Raw genomic sequence first — 16376 nt, 5'->3', positions numbered from 1 at the left:
CTCCTCCTGCCAGCCAGTTCGTCTTCAGGTATCTGCCATGCATGCGCGGGGGGCCACACTCACATGCATGGGGCAGACTGCATGCAGGGCGGCCGCGCACATATGCGCAGGGTTCCCCACCATCCAGTCAGAGCTGAAGAACCCTTCTTGGATGAGAAGTGAAACGTCTTCAAAGAAAAACAAGGAAGTCCAGTTACCTCTTGAAAAAGCACCTTTGGGAGATAGGTAAGAGCCCTTCTGCTTCTTTAGGAGTTAAATAGGTTGACTCAGCCTTCCATCCTTTCTAAGGTAGGTAAATTGAGGACCCAGTTTGTGGGGGCAATAAGCTGACTTTGTATAAATATACAAAAGGATGAAGGCTATAGCTTAACGCATTGTAAGCTGCCCTGAGTCTCTGGAGAAGGGGGGGCATATAAATCAAATTAAAAAAATAAAAATAAATAATAGATGAAACAGTTGAGGTCATGTCTTCTTTTGCCAAATAATTGCTTATTATTTTATTTTTGCAATCTCTCTGCTGCTGTATTCTTCCCACTGAGCAACATTAGCTGCATTAACAATGCTTCCTTCGGCCTTACTGTACCCGAATTTAAGTTTATTCTAAGTATTTTAAAAAAAAGAGTGTATCATGTTGATCCAAAATATTTACGATGCTTACTAGAAAAAACTCTTTTCTTGGAGTGTGCAATACACAAAATTATTATCTATTCTAACAGGCTGGGTTTGCAAAGCAAGTCAAACTGGGGGGGGGAAAACCCTCACAAATCACTAGGTTAATTAATATTTGTGTAAATGAAGCCCTTAGTATTTCAGCTGGTCAGATGAAGTGTTTTTTGTGGGTAAACAACAAGAAACACATTTTAAAGTATTCAACAGAATTCACTTTATGAACAATACGGTCTTGTCTCCCATACTAACCAAATAAATAACTAAGTAATAAAGACAATTTGTGGGGAGAAAGAGAAAAGATTGCGACGGGCTGAGAGTGTGCTGCATGGCATATTACAAATGCCACCTTGCTACTCCGAATCACAAAACAACCTGCGGAGGTACTGTGATGCCATTTCGAATCCTGAGCACACCGATGTCTTCCAATGCAAAACAGGGACACACAAAATCGCGGAAGTTTTTGTGGAAGGTGTGCAAGTGTTGCGCGATATCAGCGTTAAAAAACGAGAGAGTCCCTTCATCGTAGTCCAGCAAAAGGCCAATCTTCTCGGGAGGAACCGTGATCTTGATGTCGGGTGTCACCCCATCGTTGAGAAATTCATAGAGGTGGCTGCGTAAGGAGAAAGAGATCAGAAGATTGAAATCATGGGTGCCCAACCTTAGCAGCTTGAAGACACAAAATTATTATCGTTTTGAAGCCCACCCCTGGTAGGGAACTGGGACTCTGCAACACCTCTCCTGGCATTGTTTGAGTTTATGAGGTTTGTAGTTCTTGATGTGGCCCTCAGCTGTTTAGGAAATCCACAGAAAGTAAGGGTAAGTTGAAGTATAAAATCTTGCAAGCTGGTTGCAACGTCATCCCAAGAGTTAAGATTAAGCTGTACCTGGAGGAAGTAATGGTGTGCTTCATACACCAGGAGGAGTGGCTTTCGCCCAAGCAATCGTCTCTTGGTACATTTTCAGAAGCTACCCCAATGCAATATTCAGTATTCTCATCCACATCGACCTCCCAGTAATGTTTTCCTCGGAATGGGATCGGGTATCCCAACACAGCAATGGATCTGGCAAAAAAAAAAAGAGGGAGGGAGGGAACGTGGGTCAACTTTCAAGAATCAGAAGCTCTAAAATTCAACCCAGTGGTGAAATCCAAATTTCTTTACTACCGGTTCTGTGGGCATGGCTTGGTGGGTGGGATGTGGCTTGGTGGGCATGGCTTGGTGGGCATGGCAGGGGAAGGATACTGCAAAATCTCCATTCCCACCTGACTCCAGGGGAAGGATACTGCAAAATCTCCATTCCCACACCACTCTGGGGCCAGCCAGAGGTGATATTTGCCGGTTCTCCAAACTACTCAAAATTTCCGCTACCAGTTCTCCAGAACCTGTCAGAACCTGCTGGATTTCACCCTTGAATTCAACCCCTATGACTGTTTTTTACCATTTGCTTTGAGCTGTGGCAAGCAGTTTTAACACTGTCCAAAGTGCATTTTCAGAGGTCCTGGGTCCTTTTTAAAGAAAGGATCATGAAGAGCCTGTAGTACAGTGGACTAAAGCACTGTTATTAACATCTGCTGCTTACAATTACTGCAAGTTCAAATCTCACCAAGCTCAAGGTTGACTCAGCCTTCCATCCTTTCAAAGGTAGGTGAAATGAAGACCCAGATTGCGGGAGCAATAAGCTGACTTTGTATAAATATACAAAAGTATGAAGGCTTTTGCTTAACGCATTGTAAACCGCCCTGGCGGCTGAATAGGCTGGATAGGCGGTTGAATACAAAGGGAGCCTGGATAGCTCAACAGACAGAGCACTATAATTTAACACCAGCTGTCTGCAATTAAAGTAAGATCGAATCTCGCCAGGCTCAAGCTTGACTCAGCCTTCCATCCTTTCTAAGGTAGGTAAATTGAGGACCCAGTTTGTGGGGGCAATAAGCATACATACATACATACATACATACATACATACATACATACATACAAACAAAAGTATGAAGGCTATTGCTTAACGCATTGTAAGCCACCCTGAGTCTCCAGAGAAGGGCGGCATATAAATTAAAGCAAAAAAAAAAAAAAGCAATAAAATGGGATTAAAAAGAATGCAGACTAGGCATAAAGAACCCAAACCTTGTAAAACTGTCTTCACCAAAGGATGTGTCACTTCGGGCCCTCTTGGTTTCATGGCAGGCCAATGTCAGCCCATCTTCCAGGATGGACAACAAGGGATGAGCTGTCTTTTCATTGAGGGTAAATACAGTTCCTGTAGGAGAAATGAAATCTGGTTGTAACTATTCAGTCCAGGAGTGGGCTGCTGGGGGTTTGCGGAGGTTCAGGAGAACCTCTAGCTAAGATTCTGTGCAGTTCGGAGAACCCCCCAAATCCCACTCCTGGTTGGCCCTGCTAATCCTGCCCCTCCCCTCCCAGGAGTCCCCACGCAGCCCATTTTGGATGCAGGTAAGTGCAGGGTGCATGTGGAGGCTTCGGGAGGGCAAAAAGCAGGCCAACCGGAAGTTTGGGAAGGCAGGAAACGGGCTCGTTTCCAACCTCGGGAGGGTTTCCGGAGGAGGCTGTTTTTGTCCTCCCAGAGGCTCAAGGAAAAAACACTCCCCCCGCCCCCGGTGGTGCAGGAGGCTGACTAAGCCACGCCCCCCCCCCCATGGCCACGTTCACCTAGCAACCGGGAACCCCTTGCTAAAATTTTTGAAGCCCACCCCTGCATACAGCATCTCTTGATTCCCCCCCCTTCTGCTAATTTTTGGAAATGAAGTAAAATAATTTTAAAAAGCACCCGCTAGAAGCAATGTAAAATAGGATGCCACCATTTGCCAAGTGTACCTGCTAAGAGTGCATTCTTACTACCTTTGCTAAGGATAGAAGCAGGCTCACTCCTTTCACTTGATCCTCCTATATTGAGGGCCTTCACAAATAGAAGATAGCTTTGTTTTGGCTCCAGCTGAATCAACGCCTCACAATTTGGAATTCCAACAACAGATCTGGGGAACAAAAAAGTGGAAAAAATGTTTAGAATCACATTTGAAAGGAGGATTAAGATTTTTGTTTTTTTGTTTTTTGGTGATCCTGGGAACCTCAGAAAGAGTTGAGAAGTAACACTCCTGATTCTATTTTGTACCATATTGGAGAGCAGAGATTAACATGAAAGGAAGAGCTAAGCAAGCTTTACAAGGTATCAGTATCTCAGTCACGATACCGATCGTGGCTTTTTTCCACCTGGAAAATCTATTCCAGTGTCCAGCCCACTACAATGACTTTGAAAATTTCTATCAGTTGATTGCCTCCTTGGAGGTTCTGCCCCAGCTCCGGATTTCCGAGGATATTGACACACACCAGCGGTCCTTATCAAATTTATTAAGTAGCAAGAATAAACAAGACCAGCAAAGGTTGGCAACCAGCCCAGAAAACAAGATATGATAAACCAAAATACTCTGATAATAAATACGAGTTGTTTCCAGCAAGAAAGCACTAGCTGCGTGCGACTTAAATAGGCGAAGGGAGTGGCCAATTATCCTCAAGCCCTACTCTCGAGTAGACCTCCTCCTCCTGAGTAGCCACTCCTGCCTTTTGTCAGCCCTGCGTGCTCGAGCATTGAGGAGAGGCTCCTCCACTTCGCTCTCTCCACTTGAAGGAGCCTCTGGAGTTTTTGAAGGCCCTGGCTGAGTCTCTGCATCTGGCACCACATCAACTTCAGCCTCCTCGCTGTTCGACACGAGCGCCGGCTGCACAGGCTGCTGGCGCGACACCACACCAGCCTCCTCGTCATCAGGATCAGCCACGATCTGTGCAGGCCGCTGGCGGGCCACAACATTGGGTGAGCTGACCATCCCTGCGCATAGCAGAAACATCATAACGTGTTTCCCCGAAAATAAGACCCTGTCTTATATTTTTTGAACCCCGAAATAAGTGCTTGGCCTTATTTTGGGGGAGGTCTTATTATTTTGGGGCGAGTGGAGCAAGGTGGGGATCCTCTTGCCATCTTACCTGATTTCTAGCTCTGTCTCCCTAACCCTAACCGGAGGAAATGGCGGGGACCGGCTGCGCATGCAGTTAAATATTTTCGAGGGAGGTCTTATTTTCAGGGAAACACGGTAGCATAATAGGGAAAATGTCAGGGTTCCAAGTAACACCCCCAACAAAAGAAGACTCCGAGGCTAGAAGTTCCTCCAAGTTCCATTTTATTAGAGATGTCATATTGGCACATCTGGGAAAACCCGAATCTGAGAGCTTCCAGGTTTTCCCCACCCAAAAGAAAGCCCAAGTCCCTTCCCTCTGCACCCACATGTCCATCACATGGTCCCATCAATGCACCGTCCCAACTGGAGATGCCTCCCAGTCACGCCACTCCAGGTGCAGGGCAGGATGTCCTTGACTCTCAGAGAAAATAATGTTATTATGGCTAGATATCCCTGCAACTCCATGCAATCCCCCCTCCCAATTCACCACAGCACTAAGTGTGGCAGCCCCGAAGATCCAAAGAATCTTCAGGGCTGAAAGGAGCCTGGATAGCTCTGCAGACTAAGGCACTGTAATTTAACACCAGCTGTCTGCAATTAAAGTAAGTTCGAATCTTGCCAGGCTCAAGGTTGACTCAGCCTTCCATCCTTTCTAAGGTAGGTAAATTGAGGACCCAGTTTGTGGGGGCAATAAACTGACTTTGTATAAAATATACAAAAGGATGAAGGCTATTGCTTAACGCACTGTAAGCCGCCCTGAGTCTCCGGAGAAGGGCGGCATATAAATCAAAATAAGATAAAAAGAAGATAAGAAGATTGTGAGATGTAAATGCCTTATTCCCTAATGTGTAAATAATGTATATATGGGACATCGGGGGTTAACTTATTCTTTGGTTCCTAATGTATTCATAATTCACCACTCCCATTCTTGGCTCCACCCCTTGTATATATAAGGAGCCACCTTCACCATTTTCCTTGCTTCTATCTGTGAATATTCAGTGAATATAGAATGCCTGTTATAATTAAAGAGAAATATATTTAAACCTCTAACTCTTATTATCATTATTGAGTCTGATCCTGAAAATATTGCAACAAGCTGGTAGCAGAGGATGGTTAATCGACTCAATAAATACTTAAAGATGTCTAAGAAAGATAGGCCCAACACCAGGGCCTACAGCAAAGAAATAGAAACTGAACAAGAAATAATCAACGAATCCACAAACGCGATTTCGAGAGAATCCGAAGAATACACCACTGAAGAAGAAGAACTAATAAATGAAAATAATGACCAGGAGGGAATCGAAATAGAAAATAACGAACTCAGGTCAGAGATATTAAAACTATTAAAAAGCCAGAAGAATGATGAAAGCCTCATCGCGAATCTCCAAGAAATGCTGAAAAACAGCGGAGCAGCGAGAGAGAAAAACATTGCTAAAGAGAAACCCAAAGACCAAAAAACTGTGAGTGATATGACTACAGAGAAAGTCGTTATGAAAAAGAAAAGATGTGATCCCGCGCGAAATTTTGAATGGCAGCCATCTTGGTTCCAACAAGCCTCCAAAGTGAGCGAAGCAGAGCCAATCAAAATGCTCAGTTCAAAATTTCTGGCGCGAAAAACGTTATCAGACAACGAAAGCGAAAAGGAAGATTCAAACTCTTCAGAAGAACCAGAATCAGAAAGCGAAGACGACTTAACGAAATCCCAAGTAAAGTCAGCAATGAAGACGCTTTTTGCTGCATTTGGGCCAAAATTAAAAATTTCCAAAGCGACAACGAAGAAGCTAGAGAACAAGCCGATACCTCAAGACCTGCACGCTCCCATCCTGACTTCGAGAGCGACGACGCCCGAGCCCAGAGAGCCATGTCGATTCCGCCCTACACCGCAGACCGGATCAAGTACCAACGCACACAAAAGAAAGAAAAGAGCAGTCGCCGCCATCAAAACTCCTAAAACCGAGCCAGAAACCGACTCGTCTGAAGAGGAGCGGAGCGAGCGAGCTGCAATGGAGAGAACCTTCCACGACGACGCCAAAGAAGAAATGAGCAACGCGCATGTGCGAAACTACGTAGACGGTCCGGAAAGACTTGAACTGGCCAGAGAACCGCGCAGACTCGTTGCGAGCATCCCCATGCCGTTTTGCAATTTCCTGCACTTGCGAGACCACGGACTACCTCAGGTTGTAAGTAATGAACAAAATAATGTGGGAAACTTACCCAGTGACTTCCCAAAACTTAGAGTTGATGGCATTAATTTGCAAGAATGGTATCAACAGCTCCAGGTTGTCTTTATGAAAGAAAATTTGCTATTCTTTATCACTAGTCCTCCAAGAAGACCTTGGACTTTAAAAATAGATTGTTTACATCATAGAGCATTTTTCTTAATAATATTTAGCGTGTCTCCTACAATGTATCATAGCATCAAACCAAACCTAACTGTTTCAGAAATAATTCAATGCATGTTTAATCTGTTTCACAGCGATAGTGTAGCTACCACTACAAGAATGTCTAAGGATTTCTTTTCTTCCAGAGTAAAACCAGGGGTTTCCATAAGTGAGCATTTGATATCTCTAAACAAAATAAGAGCTGAGCTGCATTTGAGGGGGGAAGTGATTTCAGATCAAACAATGAAAAGTGTTATTATCAATTCACTTGATTCATCATGGGATAGTTTTATGTCACACTTAGACACCATCAATCTAGGATATTTATCCATAGAAAGTCTATCTAACAAATTGATAGCAGAAGACAATTCAAGAAAAAATCGTTCCAGCAATCACACAGAACACAAATCTTTTAGGAAGGTAGCTTTCCAGGAAAAATACAATGAAGCTTTTAAATGCCATAATTGTGGGTCCAGGGAACACAATAGAAGAGACTGTCCCAAAATCTCAAAGGAGAGACATAGGTCAGAGTATAGGAGCAAATACAATTATAGACAGTCTTCCACAGATAGACATAAATATAGAAGCCCACCAAATTACAGAGATAGTAGAGGGGGTAGAGAAAATTCAAAAGAGAGAAAATCTGGTTCACTGAATGGACTAAATAAACAAGACAGCACTAAAACACAACAAAATGAGAACAATAATTGGCTTATTGATTCTGGGGCAACCAACCACACCACTAATAACAAAAATATATTGTCTTCATTTACAGAAGATAAATTTGTAATAAAGGTAGCTAATCAAGAAAAGGTTCAAGTATTAGGCAGAGGAAATGTGACCTTGCCTGGCCTAGGAAAAATAGAGGGGGTATTGTTAATTCCAGAAATACCTCATAACATACTAAGTGCCATAAAACTAAGCAGAGATTCTGACATTAATATAGTTTTCTCAAAGGGGAAAGCAACTTTAGAGAAGGACAAAACAAATGTAGGCACTGTGATGATTAAAGGAGGCCTACCCTATCTAATAACAAAAGAAAGATGGTTACATAACATTGATTCAAATATGGAAGATTGTATTGAGGCAGATGATGAAAATGTTAGTAACAGTGACAATGATGAATGTAAAATATCTCATGATCACGCAAATACACACAATGAGAAGAAACCAAGAATAGGTAAACCAATTCATGATGAGTGTGCTCACATCTTGCATAGGAAGTTAGGACATGCAAGTTTTCCTGTAGTACAAAAAATGACTGAACACGCAGAAGGTGTCAAAATAAAAAATTGTGAAAATTATTTGGAATGCTCAGTATGTAAATCCACTAAACTAAAAACTAGTCCCAGACCAAAAAAATCCAACAGATCAACTAACAAAATTTTTGACTTAGTACATATGGACCTAGTTGGTCCATTAACTCCATCAATCACTTATAGAAAACGTTACTTCCTAACAATAGTAGACGATTACAGTCGCTATGGTTTTGTTTACACATTAAAACACAAGGATGAAACCTTTCAGAAATTTAAGGAATTCTACAAACGCATAGAAACACAACATAATATCAGAATAAAACAAATTATGACAGATAGGGGATGTGAATTCATGTCTAAAGAATTCTCCCAATGGTTAAAGGATAGAGGAATGCTACATTTCACGTCTAGTCCATTTTCTGCGTTCCAAAACGGGATTGCAGAGAGAAAGAATTCCACACTACAAACCATGATTAGGTGCACATTAGAGGATGCTGGTTTAGGCAAACAATTTTGGTCAGAGGCCTTACATTATTCAAATTACACTCAAAATAGAACCTGGTCCAGTATTGTGAATAAAACACCATATGAGGTGATGTATAATAGGAAACCCAAATTAGCACACATGCACATATTTGGAGTCACTGCAGACGTACACATACCTAAGCAGTTGAGAAGAAAGGGAGAAAACGTATCCAGAAGATTAAGATTTATGGGATATGAAACTGGCACCAAAGGGTACAGATTCATTGATAATAATAACAAATTTATAGTCTCCAGAACAGCTGTGTTCCATGAACAGGCCAATTGGTCTAAATTACATCTTAATGAAATATTTCCAAATAAATGCAAAGATACAAAATCTTGTGAGGAAGGGACAATAGAAAATCAAAATATCAACAAAAATAAAAACAAAACCAAAACTTGGACAAATAGTCAGCACAAAATAAAGACAGACACATTAACAAAAAAGGAAGCAAGATATTTGCATGATAACCATAGCAAACCCGAAAGAGCTATTAGAAACAATAGAAATCAAGTACCAAATAAATACAGGGATTACATAATGCATATGGATGGTGAACAAATGACACCTAATACATATGAGGAAGTATTAAAACTCCCTCGTGAAGAAAAAGAAAAATGGGAACTAGCTATGAAAAAAGAGATGGAAAGTTTGCAAGGATTAAATGTGTTTACACCTGCGATTGCACCTAAAGATAAAACGATTATAGGTACCAGGTGGATTTATAAAATTAAGAATCTAGAAGGAGGCAATACTCTATACAAAGCTAGATTGGTTGCACAAGGTTATGCACAAAAATATCCGGAGGACTACACTGACACATACTCCCCCACAGTGAGAACAGAGAGTGTTAAAACAGCTCTAGTAGTGGCATCTGCACTCAATCTTGATGTATTTCAATATGACATACAGACTGCGTATTTACACGCAAAACTAGATAAGGAAATATATGTAAGAGCACCACACAGTCAATACACTAATAAGAATGAAATTTGGCTATTGAACAAGAGTCTATACGGATTAAAGCAATCTGGCAAAAGATGGTACGATTGCTTGGTAAAAGTACTTAAGACCATGGATTTCAACGCTACCACTGCTGATAACTGTTTCTTTGTAAAAAAGAGTGATGATCATATTGAATTTGTATTAATTTATGTAGATGATATTTTATATATAGGAAAACACAAGGAGAGAAGAGAAACCTTTGTAAATAAGCTAAACAAACATTTCTCGTTGAAATCTCTAGGTAAAGTAAACAAATACCTTGGTGTACAAATTAACAAAACTAGAAGGGGATTCAAACTTACTCAGAAAGATAAAATCATTGAACTTCTGAACAAATGCAATTTAAACAATGCCAAACCCTGTGACACTCCTATGCAAACTGATTTCCTTAGAAACACTGATGAATCTTCCCCTGAATTCAAGGATAATACATTTTATAGATCAGTCATAGGTTCACTTCTTTATATATCTAATTGGACCAGGCCAGATATTGCATTACCACTCAACTTATTGTCAAGATATGTTAGCAAACCAACAATGTATCATTGGGAAGCAGTCAAAAGAATTCTAAGATATCTGAAAAGTACATTAGACTTTTGCTTAGTATTAGAACCTAGTAATGATAAAGAACCAAAACTTACATGTTACGCAGATGCGGATTGGGCTGGAGATATATCATGCAGAAAGAGCACTTCTGGTTATATTTTTCTATTAAATGACTGTCCAGTTTACTGGTACACTGGTAAACAAGAACTGGTAGCCACTTCGACCACAGAAGCGGAATATGTTTGTTTGTCCAAAGCTGCAAATAACCTTGTATGGTTTAATGATTTGATTTCAGATGTTTGGAAAAAACCTGCTTTGCCTTTTGTTATGCATGAAGATAATAAAGCAGCCATTGAAATATCCAGATCCGATGCCATTGGACAAAGGTCCAGGCATATAGATATAAAATTTAAGCATGTGAGACAATTGTCTCAAGATGGATTTATCAAAGCAGTGCATTGTGATACCTCTGAACAATTAGCTGACATATTGACGAAGCCTTTACCTTCTAAACAGCACAAATATTTAACATCAAAATTATATGTCTTATATTGTCCTGAATCTGAATGTAATTGGTGTTGTATAGCGAACCGGCATTTAGAGGGGGATTTGTGAGATGTAAATGCCTTATTCCCTAATGTGTAAATAATGTATATATGGGACATCGGGGGTTAACTTATTCTTTGGTTCCTAATGTATTCATAATTCACCACTCCCATTCTTGGCTCCACCCCTTGTATATATAAGGAGCCACCTTCACCATTTTCCTTGCTTCTATCTGTGAATATTCAGTGAATATAGAATGCCTGTTATAATTAAAGAGAAATATATTTAAACCTCTAACTCTTATTATCATTATTGAGTCTGATCCTGAAAATATTGCAACAAAGATAAAAAAAGATGGCCTCCAGGGCTGAAAGAACCTTCTATCTGTGAAATTGACCAAGGGATTATGAACCTGACCAGAGAAAAACAAAGCACCAAGGAAATGGTGGGAGGGAGTTAGGCCCCCTTCCCCCATCTTTGCTTCCTTTGAGAAATTGGTAAACTGGGAATAATTTATTTCTTTTACTAACAATAAATACAAGTGAATATTCTATGTGTGTTTGCAGACAGAAAAGAGAAAGAAAGAAAGAAAGAAAGAAAGAAAGAAAGAAAGAAAGAAAGAAAGAGAAAGAAAGTAAGAAAGAAAGAAAGAGAAAAAAGAAAGAAAGAGAAAGAAAGAAAGAAAAAAAGGAAAAAAGAAGGAAAGGAAAGGAAAGGAAAGGAAAGGAAAGGAAAGGAAGGAAGGAAGGAAGGAAGGAAGGAAGGAAGGAAGGAAGGAAAGAAAGAAAGAAACAGCTTGGAGCAGTCATGCTGTTGGTAGCAAAAACCATTGGGAAAAAAACTATTTTGTCTATAATTTGGCGTCTCCTTCCTGCTCATGTTCTAAACACGCTATATCTTACACTGTAATGCAATGGAGCAACATTTTGGAAAATGACCACAGGCAAAAGAAATTCTAGGATGGACTGGGATGAATACTTTTTTTAATGCGCCCTTTGACCTGTGGTCCCAAAGCTTTTAGTAGGGTTGAGTGTGTGTTGCTTCTTAGGTTTGCTCCCAAATATGATTCTACTCAAAAGATCCAGTGTATCGCTGAATATGACCATGAACCAGAGATGGGTTTCAGCAGGTTCTGACCAGTTCTGGAGAACCGGTAGTGGAAATTTTGAGTAGTTTGGAGAACCGGTAAATACCACCTCTGACTGGCCCCGTCCCCATCTATTCTCTGCCTCCTGAGTCCCAGCTGATCGGGAGGAAATGAGGATTTTGCAGTAACCTTCCCCTGGAGTGGGGAGGGAATGGAGATTTTACAGTATCCTTCCCCTGGAGTGGGGTGGGAATGGAGATTTTACAGTATCCTTTCCCTGCCATGCCCACCAAGCCATGCCACGCCCACCAAGCCACACCCACAGAACCGGTAGTAAAAAAATTTGAAACCCAGCACTGCCATGAACTCATGATATGGTACGATACGTGAAGATGAAACCCCGTGCAACTTACTCAGTGAGAACTTTGCTTCCATCTCCATCGGCCATTTTAGATAATTCAACAGTGTAGGATTCCACAGGATTACTATTTCCACATTTCCATCGCACCAGTGCCGAGTATTCACAACTCTGAATCGCCTTCTCTTTGATAACAGGTGGCAAAGGAGCTGAAAACGTAGACCGTACAAGAGTCTTTTGAAGCATTAAAAAAATGAAAGCTGTTTTGTTGGGGTTTTTTTGGTTGAGTGAAAATCTAGACAATAAGTTGCGAAGACTCGGATCATTAATAAAATATTGGGCCTTGGATTTCTGGGTTGCCTTTTCAGCTGGGAAGAGAATTCAAGGCAATCAACAACCCAAAAGACATCCTAAAACGACTTAAGTAGAAATTTAGCAAACTCTGTTTAAAAGCCACGAACAAAATGACAATATTGATTTAAACTTCTTCTCCACCTTTTAATAGAACTAAAGGAAGACAACAGTTAGAACAATTAATCAGTGGAACAACTTGCCTCCAGAAGTTGTGAATGCTCCAACACTGGAAGTTTTTAAGAAGATGTTGGATAACCATTTGTCTGAAGTGGTGTAGAGTTTCCTGCCTGGGCAGGGGGTTGGACTAGAAGACCTCCAAGGTCCCTTCCAACTCTGCTATTCTATTCTATTCTAACAGTAGAGGATGTAGATCATTTTTATTATATAATTAAGGTGAAACTTTTTTTAAAAAAAAACACTATCAGTTAAAAAATTAAATAACCTGACTTTTTGAGAAATATTAGTACCAAAAGTCAACATCATCTGGATAAACCTTCAAGGATAGGATTGTGATCTTAATCTCTCAGTTTACACACAAAAAAATTAGCTTTGGACAGACTGGTTCCCACTTTGCCAATGTCAATAAAACGTTATTGTTTTCCTAAACCAAAACATAATATCAGAAGCCATTTATACCTGTCATATACACGGCTCTTTCGCTCTCTGAGCTGACCCCAGCTCTGTTAACTGCCTTTACCCAAAATTCGTATTGTGTGTTGGGCATCAGCTGAGCAACTGTGCAGTAGGTTTCTTTCACATTTAGTTTAAACTCTGCAATTGGAAAGTACAACGATTATAAGGAGTTCTTTGAAATTGCAACAGATTCTTAAGTCATAGCTTATTTCATGCCAGAGTAACAGCATATTACGTTGTGGTCTTTCTCTTTTAAACTTGGTTTGGAGTAAACAAGCCACAAATTGAGGGTAGTTCCCAGATAGACTCTTTGCTAATTTCCAGAGCTCACGTTCTAAAGATTTAATGGCCTGAGGGCAAAATAAGAAGTAAAATTTATTAAACTTCTACTAATTAGAGCAAAAAAGAGATGTGGTGGCTCAGTGGCTACGATGCTGAGCTTGTCGATCGAAAGGTCGGCAGTTCAGTGGTTCGAATCCTTAGTGCCGCATAATGGGGTGAGCTCCCGTGACTTGTCTCAGCTTCTGCCAACCTAGCAGTTCGAAAGCAGGTAAAAAATGCAAGTAGAAAAAATAGGGACCACCTTTGGTGGGAAGGTAACAGCGTTCCATGCACCTTTGGCATTTAGTCATGCCGGCCACATGACCACGGAGACGTCTTCGGACAGTGTTGGCTCTTTGGCTTTGAAACGGAGATGAGCACCGCCCCCTAGAGTTGGTAACGACTAGCACATATATGCGAGGGGAACCTTAATTAGGGCAATCAGGATGCTTAGAAGAAAAGCAGCAGATAAAATCACCATAAATTCAGCAGGTTGCCAGGATGGAAATGCCACCTTCATTTCTCTCTTGCCAGATCTGCCTCCAGGCGGATGTTGTCATTAAGAGTTTAGTTAGAGACGTGGTTTTTTCCCCCCATTCTACCTGATCTGGCTTTAGTCTCTTTACCTTCTTCCTCCTTGCTTGATGCATCATTGCTCACTCGCTTGTAATAGAGTTGGTAGCTCTCCACAATATCGTCTGAGAAAAAGCTCCAGCAAACCTTCACAGATGTCCCCGTAGCTGAGTTGGGATCTTGAGCATTCATCACTGGTGCACAAGGAGGTGTAAAAACTACAATCAGAAAGGGAGAAATCAGTTGTAAGATTTTGCAAAAGAGGACAGGAAACTTCCAGACTTGGGTATTTACTCCTTGGTGAAAACTGCCGTGCACCAGGATGGAATTTAACCGAGAAGATGGACTTCCTTTTCTACCAAAATCAATATTACATTTGGGAGAAATGCATTTTGAGAGCTAGAAATCTTAGTAGCTACATTTGTTACAAGGAGACAAATTCCTTGTGTATCTAATCACACTTGACCAAATAAAGTATTCTATTCTATTCTATTCTATTCTATTCTATTCTATTCTATTCTATTCTATTCTATTCTATTCTATTCTATTATTATTCTATTCCACCCTAACCTACCCTACCCAACCCAACCCAACCCTACCCAACCTCCCCACTCTTTTCTACTCTACTCTACTCTACTCTACTCTACTCTACTCTACTCTACTCTACTCTACTCTACTCTACTCTACTCTACTCTACTCTACTCTATTTTACTATGTTTCATCCAACTTCAGCGTCCATTAAATCAAATCATTTTTTTCTTGTCTTGACCAGACCTACTTGATTTTTCTTGACCAAGTCTACTTTTTGCTTGGCCAGAGTTACTTGATTGGCTAAGCCTACTTTTTGAAGCATGGCTTCCATCGCATCCTCAAAAGCCTACTGTGGCTTTCAGATGAAACATGCTGCTTATCCCTGACATTCCTTTCCTTGCCTGATAGAATTCTGCAGCCAACTGAGCGCATGGAGATTTCATTTATGGAGATCTCATCTTTTTCTTTTTCTTTTTGCAAATTGATGGATTTGTCCCCATTTGCTGATATGTTGAGAATGATGTAAGCCATGGGCGTAGGAAGTTAGAGCAACCATAATATAAATTCTGCAGTAGTCACTCATGCAGAAGAAACTCTTCCAAATATATAATGATATATTTGGGCGTGTTTCTTCTCTGGAGAGGTTTGAGTATTCTAAACCAGAGGTCTCCAAACTTGGCAATTTGGAGACTTGTGGACTTCAACTCCCAGAATTCCTCAGCCAGCAAAGTTGAAGTCCACAAGTCTCCAAGTTGCCAAGGTTGGAGACCCCTGTTCTAAACCATGCATTAAAAGCACATCGTCTAGGAAATAAAGTCATCAGCTTCCATCTCAACCTACTTATTTGGTACTCTAACGGACTTACTTGGGAAAGAGCTAACAGACTCCATTTGTTCCTGAATGTCTGAGAAATGAATGATTCGGTTTTCAAACTCTGCTGGAGTTGATAGGTCTACACTCACATCCTTTTTCAAGAAGGCATGTACTCTGAAAATGCCACCAAAAAAAATCAGCATTAGATGGCTTGTGTTGAGCTTTATGCTACTCCCAAACATTTCTACTATATTATACATTTAATGCATGGACTGCACCCTTCAATTCTATACAGAATCTGTTTACAAAAAAAATATTCAGTAAAGACAGTATCAAAATCCCAAGTTAAACATGTTCATTAAGAATTGCAGACTTCCAAGCAATAGGCAGTGATTCATAGAATAGAGGGAGGGAGCCTTCGAGATCTTCTAGTCCAACCCCCATCTCAAGCAGGAGATCCTATACCTTTCAGACAAGCGGCTGTCAATTCTGTCTCTTCTTTTCCTACAGAAACTGTGTTCTTTTAATCTATTGTTGACCACTTTATCCTGAACGGTTTGAGCCTTCCACAACTACAGGAAAGAATATTTCTGATTTCTATTTAAAAGATTATATGGAAAAGTTTCTACAGCACCACCTGAAGGCAGGACAAGAGGCAATGGATGGAAACTAATCAAGGAGAAAAGCAACCTAAAACTAAGAAGAAATTTCCTGACAGTTAGAACAATGAATCAGTGGAACAACTTGCCTCCAGAAGTTGTGAATGCTCCAACACTGGAAGTTTTTAAGAAGAGATTAGGCAACCATTTG

General features: G+C 40.7%; 1 protein-coding gene across 3 annotated transcripts in view; it reads right to left on the bottom strand.

The window, feature by feature from the left end:
- Positions 1-501: 501 nt before the first annotated feature.
- The window catches only part of FSD2 (fibronectin type III and SPRY domain containing 2), a 26542-nt gene continuing 10667 nt past the window's right edge, over positions 502-16376 (bottom strand). For 2 of the 3 annotated variants that reach the window (XM_070953311.1, XM_070953312.1), the window contains 8 exons: positions 15619-15740; positions 14276-14440; positions 13332-13466; positions 12397-12550; positions 3525-3658; positions 2793-2925; positions 1554-1730; positions 502-1279 (listed from right to left, as the gene is read on the bottom strand). In XM_070953311.1, coding sequence (XP_070809412.1) covers positions 1030-1279; positions 1554-1730; positions 2793-2925; positions 3525-3658; positions 12397-12550; positions 13332-13466; positions 14276-14440; positions 15619-15740 — 1270 coding nt within the window. In that variant the 3' untranslated portion in view covers positions 502-1029. The remainder of the gene's footprint in view (positions 1280-1553; positions 1731-2792; positions 2926-3524; positions 3659-12396; positions 12551-13331; positions 13467-14275; positions 14441-15618; positions 15741-16376) is intronic. The other variant, XM_070953313.1, reaches the window with a different exon arrangement.

Source organism: Pituophis catenifer, unplaced genomic scaffold (genome assembly GCF_029215685.1).
Source record: "Pituophis catenifer annectens isolate HBS135680 unplaced genomic scaffold, rPitCat1.0.hap2 SCAF_14, whole genome shotgun sequence".
Lineage (NCBI taxonomy): Eukaryota > Metazoa > Chordata > Lepidosauria > Squamata > Colubridae > Pituophis > Pituophis catenifer.
The sequence above is the reverse complement of the archived record's forward strand: the minus strand, read 5'-3'. Positions and strand labels throughout refer to the sequence as shown.